The 9341-nt window shown below is 34.1% G+C and overlaps 1 protein-coding gene and 1 long non-coding RNA gene across 6 annotated transcripts; one reads left to right on the top strand and one right to left on the bottom strand.

Moving 5' to 3' along the window:
* Positions 1-338: 338 nt before the first annotated feature.
* Positions 339-3582, bottom strand: LOC145011851 (uncharacterized). Of its 5 annotated transcripts, XR_013664293.1 has the most exons (11): positions 2844-3582; positions 2668-2748; positions 2452-2560; positions 2304-2390; positions 2094-2213; positions 1824-1891; positions 1396-1482; positions 1088-1306; positions 893-961; positions 579-633; positions 339-493 (listed from the first exon to the last, which is right to left on the bottom strand). It is a non-coding gene; the product is annotated as an uncharacterized LOC145011851 (long non-coding RNA). The 5 variants fall into 5 exon arrangements; XR_013664291.1 differs by having other exon boundaries at positions 2668-3582; XR_013664292.1 differs by having other exon boundaries at positions 2452-2748.
* Positions 3583-6656: 3074 nt separating this feature from the next.
* LOC145011455 (RHOMBOID-like protein 1) lies at positions 6657-8893 on the top strand. The gene is made up of 6 exons (XM_078970180.1): positions 6657-7216; positions 7483-7646; positions 7744-7907; positions 8012-8271; positions 8358-8475; positions 8592-8893. Exons 1-6 carry the CDS (start codon positions 6885-6887, stop codon positions 8724-8726), a joined length of 1173 nt encoding a protein of 390 aa, XP_078826306.1. The 5' UTR covers positions 6657-6884; the 3' UTR covers positions 8727-8893.
* Positions 8894-9341: the final 448 nt, after the last annotated feature.

Here is a 9341-nt window from a genome sequence, read left to right as displayed (position 1 = left end):
GAAATTATTTTTATTATTTATTTTTAAAAGGTCGCGGTAAGAAAATTTCATTAGAAATTCATAACTTTATTATCTGACGTCTGTTTTTTCCATACTTTTTACCGTTGAAAAACCATTGTCGAGACCTTCGATTCTCATTTAGGTCATTCCGATCAAAAGACGCTCGATCCCTGTTTCGAGTTTTTAGCTGTCCGTTGCTAAGCCGAACTTAGAAAGTTTATAACTTCCTTATACGAAGTCAGATTTGGGCGTTCTTTTTACGTACGATCACAGTTTAATGACATCTAACATAATAGGTAATTTAATTAGTGATTTTTGGATATTTTATTTTCGAAGTAAATTTCATTATAACAAACATGGTTACAATACTTGACTTTTTAGGTCGTTTACATAGAGTTGAAATATCGGATTGCCACACTTTCTTGAACTAATCCATCACTACACAGTTGGAGATTTAACTTTGTTGCATATTTGATGAACTCGGTTCATTCACCTGTGATGTGAAGTAAAAAAAGAAAATAGTTTTTATAATATGTTTCTGCAGTTTAAACATTAAAGAAATAGAGGAAAAAACTAACCTGGCAGTAAGGGATATGTGAAGCGACTTAATGGTTGACCAAATTCTAATGAAATCTGAAGTGAATAAATGGAATTTTAGTTCAAGGGGTGCATGGATATTGATCATCTAAATTATAACAAACAAACAAAAATATTTGAAAAATCTGTTCATAATAATATCAAAAACTGAAAATCGAAGCTTAGAGACTCTTCAAAACATACTTCCCATTTGTGTTTGTGTCATACCAATAATCCATTTGTGACATTTACACTAAAAGAAGGACAAATCATACCAATAAGCAATGAATAATCCAAAAAGAAGGACATATCATACCAATAATCTGAGACTCTCAGCCAAGGGCAATTTGAAAGAATTTAGTTTAGATGGCACAAATGGGAAAACCTGCATCAAAGGTAGTTAGTGTCCGTCCAGATTCTACTAATTATATAATACAATTTATCAGTCTCAGTTTCCTATTCTTCCCATTTCATATATTATGTTATATTATTATATTTGAGATAACCTGACCTCCTCATGCTGAGATAGCCATTTGGCTTTCCTTCTGTAAATGGTGAATTTGCAAACAGTGCAGTAGCAATTTCATTCACATTCATTATGTAAATTCACATCCAAAATCACTGAAAACTACAAAGCATGCATACTCTACTATCTAGTCACGGGTTGTAAGGCAAGAACAGCAAGGAACTTTCTTATCATGTCTGCTTCAGAAGAGAATTCCATATTAACCTGATAAGGTAATATGTGTAATTTTAACTTCTAATTTTTTTTAAAAAAATAATCAAAATCAAATCTAGAATTAGTTGTATGTACTGTACCCGAACAATACATCATGTCCAAAACATCATGTCATGTCCAAGAGAACAAACTTTAGGCATGTACTTCCTCAGTATCTCATATCTTCCCTGAGCCAACACAATTAAAATATATTAATTATTTTTATCTTAACCATTACAGGTATATCTTTTCTTTCCAATTTTGGCCGAAACCAATTCCTATAAATCCAATTCCCATCTCTTTAGCAATAACTTTCACCTGTAATAACAATATTGATGTAAACATGCAATATTACAATAAATTTAAAACCAAGTCAAGATGTTAACACAAAATGATTACACGTCCTAAACTGATAAACAATTGCCTTTTTGTCATATGTCCAGAAGAAAAAAAACGATCTTTTCTTATCTTCACATTTATTGTTTAGGAACAACAAATATACCTAAATTAAGAAGCAAATCATGAATACCTTGTTTAAGTGTTTGGATCCATAGTACAAGTTGAAGTGAATTCACCATCTGCCAAAGCTCGTCAAACCTTGATACATGGACGGAAATGCAGTTTAATTAGACAACTGGACCAAAATATTAACAATTTGTTAAAAATCAATGAAATAGTAAACAAAATAGAATCAGAAAAAATAAATCACCCCAAAAAATGAAAGAAACATAGGAGGAACTTTTAGGAAACATACCTCTGCCATTGATTCAAATGTATAGAGAAAACTTTTTACAATTACCTAAATTTCAACTATGCATTTTTTCGAACACATGGTGTGCTTCCTCAATTTCTTCTCTTCCATAGATTTCTTATCACCAACACCATCAACAACAATTGTGTCATCTTTGGACACGGTGACCTAAACCAAGAATCATCATTTATGATTTAGTTATAAACAAAACCCATAAATTAAAGTTCATTTCTTGATACTTGAAGTAAGGTAACAAACCTTTTTTTAAGATCCAACCATTTCAAAGTCCATATTCCCAAGATTGATGCCAAGTTCGTCTATTATAAGCTCCAACCATTGTCTTATCTACCAAAAATGGGTAAATTTAGGATACATTATAAAGCAAAGAATCAAATAGGATCTATACCAATTCTGCCAGCAGGAGCTAAAACATCATTGAGCCATTGAGTAGTGTTGGGCACAGCCCAGTTACCAACACACATAAGGATCCAACTCGATCTTAATTGCTACTCTGCCTAGGAATGAAAATAATAAAGAAAATCAAAAGAAGAAACAATCAAACATACATGTCTTGTAATGGTCATAGCCTTGCAATGTAAAGAACTGAGAGCATTAGATAAACCTAGAGAAAATATTCCCCATCTATCCAAAGAGTTGCCTTATTTTTTGCTAACAACTGCAGCCCCAACACTACCACTAAAATCTAATATTGCACAACGGGTTGAAAACCATCCGAATTTCAGGAAAAGTAACCAATCGGGGTTCAATCAAGATTAAGCAACTTAAAATGGTGTTTACCTATTCAACATACAAAAGCCTATACGAAATCAGTAAATAAGAGTCGAACCTGGGAAAGAAGAAAAACGTAATGGTATGAAATCAACAGAAAATAAATATCGATTGGTAGTGAGAAATCGAGAAAAGAAGAACCTGACATCCTTCTTTGGATATCGACCCTAAAAAAAGATAGTGCAATAATTCAACAAAGGAAAAGAAGTAACCCATTTTTAGTCGATCTTGCTTTTCACTTTCCCTCTTTCTGATTGATATTGAAAATAACAATGACTTACTTAATTTGATGTGTGTATGTGTGTGTGTGTGTGTTCGATTTTGGAAATCGGAACTAAAATCGATCTCATTCGCTGCAATACGGAGGTTGAAAGGAACGAATGGACAGGTCTGTATGCTTTTGCTTCATTCAACAATGAAGAGGGTTTATCTACGAAGGAGATAATCGAATTAGTAACTGTCCTTCCCCTTTCGTTGATGGTCGTCGGACACAGATAGAGATCAGAGGAAGTAACCGGGACTGAATTGAACGGGGTGGATGAAGGAAACAAAAGGATTCGATGAAGAAACAGAAGAGAAGCGGTGGGGTGGGAAGCACAATCGATGAACACAACTTGAAAGCATCTAGTATTCAGGTATCGAGGCATTGGTGGTGCGAGATGTGGTGGAGTAATGTTATTGGGGGAATAGAAACAGTGGAGGACACCGTGTTAGGAGTAGGAAGTAGTGGAGGTGGTGGGAAGGACGCGTATCGATTACAATGGAAGAGGGAATGAAAAAATAACACGTATTAGTTACAATGCAGATAAATGTCCATATTTAGACTGTTTGTGGTGACAACATCAGCATAATATAAGGGCAAGAAGAGCATAATAGAAGGGGGAATTTTGACAAAAGACAACCCAAATTACTGTAGCTAAGAATACACATTTTTAATAATAATAATAATAATAATAATAATAATAATAAATAAATAAATAAATAATTTAAAACTTTAGCGTATACAACAATTATATATACGTCTTATGGCACAAAATCAAATAACCTCTTATCTCAATCGGAAAGAAGTGTGTTTGTGTATAAAGGACACGCAGGCTCGAGTCACCACATCGTGTTATTATCTTTTTTCAAAAAAAAGACAAAACTTCATAAATGGTTCATGCAGTTTCAAAAAATCTGAAGTTTCGTCCCTAATTTAAAAAAAAAAAAAAAAAAAAAAAAAAAAAAAAAAAAAAAAAAACTCATGGATGGTCTCTGTGGTTTCAAACCTTTTAACAAAAGGTCCTTATTGTTAACTCTGTCTAGTTTTGTCTGTTAAGTGAAGGGCATTTCCGTCATTTCATTATTACAGGGACCATTTACAAGTTTTTTGTTATTAAAAAAAAAAGAAATAGAAAATATAATTGTTTTAATATACAACTAGGTGTGAGACCCATGTATTACATGGGTTTAATTAAAAAAAAATAAATATAAAATTTTAACAATTTGAAAAGTTTGAATTTATAAGAAAAATGAGAAATTTGAATTATTAAAATTAATGAGACTTTAATGTATTGAATACATTACATATATAAACTTTTTTTAATAAATACTTTACATATATATTACCTTACACATTAAATATAGAATTTTAATTTAATAAAATGAAAAATACAATAAAATGACAAGTAGAAAATAGAAAATTTAAAATTTTTAGAAAATGACATGTGTCCAAATGAATGAGAAGATGACATGTGGCAAAAAAAACCTTCATTTATTATATTAGATGAGCCCTACCTCCCCTCTATTTCTCTCATATGAAATCATCGCATAGAAGAACAATGCTTGACTGATCAAAATTGAACTTCGATTTCAACAAGAAGAGAAAGGGAAACCACCCTTTGATCGAGAACAGGGATGTAATTGTTTAAAGAAGATTGTCGTCTCAGCTAGCTTCTATAGGTTTCGATCCAAGGGAAATCAATCTACCATCCATCATTGGTATTGTTATCTGATGAAGATGAAGAAGTTTATGCCTTCAGTAAGCTTAATCCATCCCAGATACACCTGTTCTCCCACACACACCAGATGAAGTATGAATCCATGAAAACGAAGAACAACCAAGTTCTATCTTCACCAGGACCATCGGAGATACATCTCCACCATAACTCGTCCATGCACACCCTAAAAGTCCACGACCACTACCGGGATTGAGAATCAACCACCATTGTTAGCATCTGATTGAGATAATGTCTTTACAAATGATGTTGGGCTTTCTTGATCAATTAATAGCTGAAGATGATTAAATCAATCCCTTGAAGCAACAACACAACCTACATCCCAAACGTTGATTGTTTTTCTCTGATAAAACAATCACAGGTGTAACAGATTTGATTTTGATTTATTTCCCTCGAGCTTATCCCAATAAACAACTTGTGACCACTAAAGAGATCCATAAATCGATCTAGGTTAAACATATCTTGAAACTGTAGAAAAAAAAATAGATGCTTGTAAGTTGTACCCCATAAGCAAAAACAATTTCCCTAAATTTAGAACGTATCAGACAATGGGTTTAACTGGTAAGTTTGTCCTGTTAGGGGAGGGGAGATGCAGGATCACTTCTCACCTTTGTCATTTTCAAAAGAAATTCCAATTTTTTTATAATAAGTAAGACTGACTTGGCATGCCACTTCAGTTGCCATGTTAGTAACAGGTCTAGCTTGGCATGTCATGTAGGCAGATGACTGACTGAATAAGTAAAAATGACTAAACTGAATAAATCTTTCGGTTTTCTGGGCTTTTTTATTCAAAAAAAAAAAGGATTTTTTTGAAACTTTTTCCAAAATATTGGGACTTTACTGTTGAAATCCCGAGATATTAATTTAGGGACTTCCATTGTTCTCTTTGAAATTGTTCCAACTGACTGCAACGATTGTCAAATTTGTTTCAAAGACTTCCATGTCGAGGATGAGGTAGAACTCCTTCTTATATTTGGATTAAATGCTAGAAATAGCAATGAACTTTCACTGGTTTCTTTATTAGATAATCCTCTTTCCATTTATTTCATTACCTTTTCCTATTCATAAACAATGTAGTTTTGCAATAGGGGTGGTGGATTCATATCACTGAGGAGTTGTTGTATTTTTCTTGAAATTTGTAGGTATACCCCTCCTGCTATATAGATATTTGATGTTGTAATAGGATGAAATGAAAGTACGATGTTATAAATTATAATAAACAAATATATACATATAAAAGTACATTGTTATTTTTTTTCTTCGAGAAATCATTTCAAGATCTTTGATTATGTTAAGATTCGTTCAAACCCACGACATTGCACAGGCTTTTTTAATATTTATTATTAGATAAATTTAAAACTATCCCTAAAGATAAAGAACGGATTTTACATATATCAAAGTTTTTGGCCTATTAATGTGCCGATGATATCACACAAAAAATTTATTAAAAATAATCATTTCGAATTGAGAGGGCGATCCTCCTAGTGAACTGACCGTACCCCAAACCGACACAGGTGAACAAATAGAATATACTAGAGCGCTTGAGAGAAACATGTCGAAAGAACTCGGCAACATGACCCCGTAACTTCGAGAGAAGGGTTGTTGTCTATCTTTTTCATTAGGAAAGCGGCATACTCCTAGTTATTAAAAACAGAGTACTCTGCTAATTTGTATCTATTGTGATGCTTAAGATTGTCCGATTTACAACTTTTAAACAAATTGTGTAAAGTTATTAAAATATATTTATTTGATTTTTTAAATGTTTACCGTAATGACTATACAAATTTCCAATATTGTATGGGGGCTTCGCCTCCTAGTCCTCATCAGTCCTTCCAGAAACGGCATATCATCCTTCCTATTCCTCCCATGCCTTGCCCTAATGTACCGGAATTTTCCGGCCACCTCCCTGATTAACTTTCAACAGTATCTATTCTTAATCTTTCCTTAAAAACTACAAACTTAACGATAATGATTAAACCCACGCCATCACCCCAATCTTAATTAATACATGACACACGGTTTTCTTCCCTGAGAGGATTGACCGGCCACCGCCATGGGTCGGTCATCCACCAGGGAGTCACCGATGCTTGAGATCAAGGTGCAGCAACGCCGTGACAACACCCCTCCACCGGGTTCTTCCTCGGTGACGAACCAACCACCACGTCCTCGCCACCCTTCTCCGTCTCCTGAATTCAAACCATATAAAGATTGGTATCCTTGGTTAGTGCCTACCATTGTTTTTACCAACGTCGTTCTCTTCTTAGTTTCCATGTTCATCAACAATTGTCCTGCCCATTCGAACAAATGCATAGCACCAGGATTCCTCAAACGTTTCGCGTTCGAGAACATGAAGATAAACCCTCTTCTTGGTCCGTCTGCAGCCACGTACGTTTTTCGTCTCGTTTTCTGTGTTCCATAAATGATTTTGCATATATCGTTCTTCGAATCTTTCTACGGGTTGCGTCAATTTATGGGGTTTTTGTATTTTTAATGCTGTAAGTTACCATGATAAAGTTCTTGATTTCACACAATCATATATGCAAACACGCATTCAATCTCTTGTTTAGAGATTGAAATCTTGAATTTCAACTAGATCATCAAGATTAGGGTTTAATTATGCACACTGATTCAATTCTACTATATTTCCCTAGGCTGTTAAAATTGGGAGCTTTAGAATTTAAAAAAACCGTTGAAGAAAGGGAAGAATGGCGCATCGTGACTTGTATGTGGTTACACGCCGGTGTTTTTCATGTCTTCGCGAACATGATGGGTCTGGTCTTTATAGGGTCTCGCCTCGAGCAAGAGTTTGGATTTTGTAAGTAACAATCTTACAAACTCATACACCATGCATTTCTTTTCGAGTCGAGATAGATCGATTCAAAAGTTCAAGATACAATGTTTTAATTTTGCAGTGAAGATCGGTGTGATTTACGAATTATCTGGAATTGGAGGAAGTCTTCTGTCATCTTTGTTTGTAAGAACAAGCATCTCTGTTGGTGCTTCTGGAGCTCTATTCGGTCTACTCGGAGGAATGCTCTCAGAACTTCTTACAAATTGGACTATTTATGCCAACAAGGTTGCATGGTTTAATTAACTAAACCCTTTTTAGATACGAAAATTCTAATAAAATCAAACATATCGGAGATCCCATAATCATTTCATCGTTTTAAACATTGTCAGTCTGCAGCATTATCAACTATGATCATCATCATCCTCATTAACGTTGCTGTTGGAATTCTTCCACATGTAGACAACTATGCACATATTGGAGGATTTTTCACAGGTTTCTTTCTAGGGTTTATCGTTTTGATCCGTCCGCAATTCAAGTGGACAAACCAGAAACACGTTCCTCCTGGCTATATCGCCCCAACCACGAAATCCAAATACAAAAGTTATCAATACATACTTTTGATTATCTCTCTAATTGTTCTACTTGTTGGGTAAGTATTGTTTTTAGAAACCACTTGTATTATGAGATATGGGAATCGAGTTGTACGTTTATATTAAGGTCGACATATATTTGCAGATTTACGGTTGGTTTGGTTTTGCTTTTTCACGGGGTTGATGGAAACGATTATTGTTCGTGGTGCCATTATTTGACTTGTATCCCTACACCTTTATGGACTTGCGAAGTGCGTTGCAAGGTATGGAGTTCAGGATTAATCTTTGATTAATTTTGAATATCACTCTTTTAAATTACCCAATTTAATCATACAAGTCGAAGCACATTTAAGGGTAATATATGTTGTTTTCTTTTCAGTTGGAGAAGTTAGACAAGCAAATAAATATGACATGCCTACATAATGGGAAATTCGACTCTTTTATGCTTGAGGATGGTAATGACATCACTGAGATGCAAACATTGTGCTTAGAACTTTGTAGCCAAATGTCTTGACGATCAATTGAAATGGCATGGTGGAACATGAAAATTTTGCTCAAGGCTCATGAGTTTTAGTTGGTTTGTTTCAAGATGTAACACATACAATGCTAACAACCTGGTTTTTTCACGACTTGTATATTGAAATTAATGGTAAAAATGTTTATATGAGTTTCGTACGTGAAGCAAGGTAAATATTTGGCATTACAATGTAATTCATATGCTATCTAATGCTATCTAATAAATTAATATTTTTTTACCACATGTAGTATCTTTAGTCAATTTTATATAAATGTTAAATTATGTATATACAAATTTTACATATTTACTTTATAATCTCCAAATCCACGCGCACCTACATTTTGTCCTCTCCATAAAATCAAACTTCAAATCCTTCCCAAATTTCTACCCATTTCTTTACTTGTCAAATCTCGAATATACGCCTTAGTATTTAGAGGGTGTTTGGATAGACTCCTCTGTCTTTGTGTAACTCCTCGATTCCCAGGTATCGATTTCTTTTGTTATAAGATCTTTGCGGTTTCAAGGTCTACTCGACGAGTTGGTTGCTCGACTCATCGAATAGCAGTAAGTTGGTTCACATGTTTAAGTGACCTACTCAACGAGTCCAAAGAG

This window comes from Lactuca saligna, chromosome 8, assembly GCF_052625555.1.
Source record: "Lactuca saligna cultivar CGN05327 chromosome 8, ASM5262555v1, whole genome shotgun sequence".
Lineage (NCBI taxonomy): Eukaryota > Viridiplantae > Streptophyta > Magnoliopsida > Asterales > Asteraceae > Lactuca > Lactuca saligna.
This window is presented reverse-complemented; position numbering and strand designations above follow the sequence as displayed.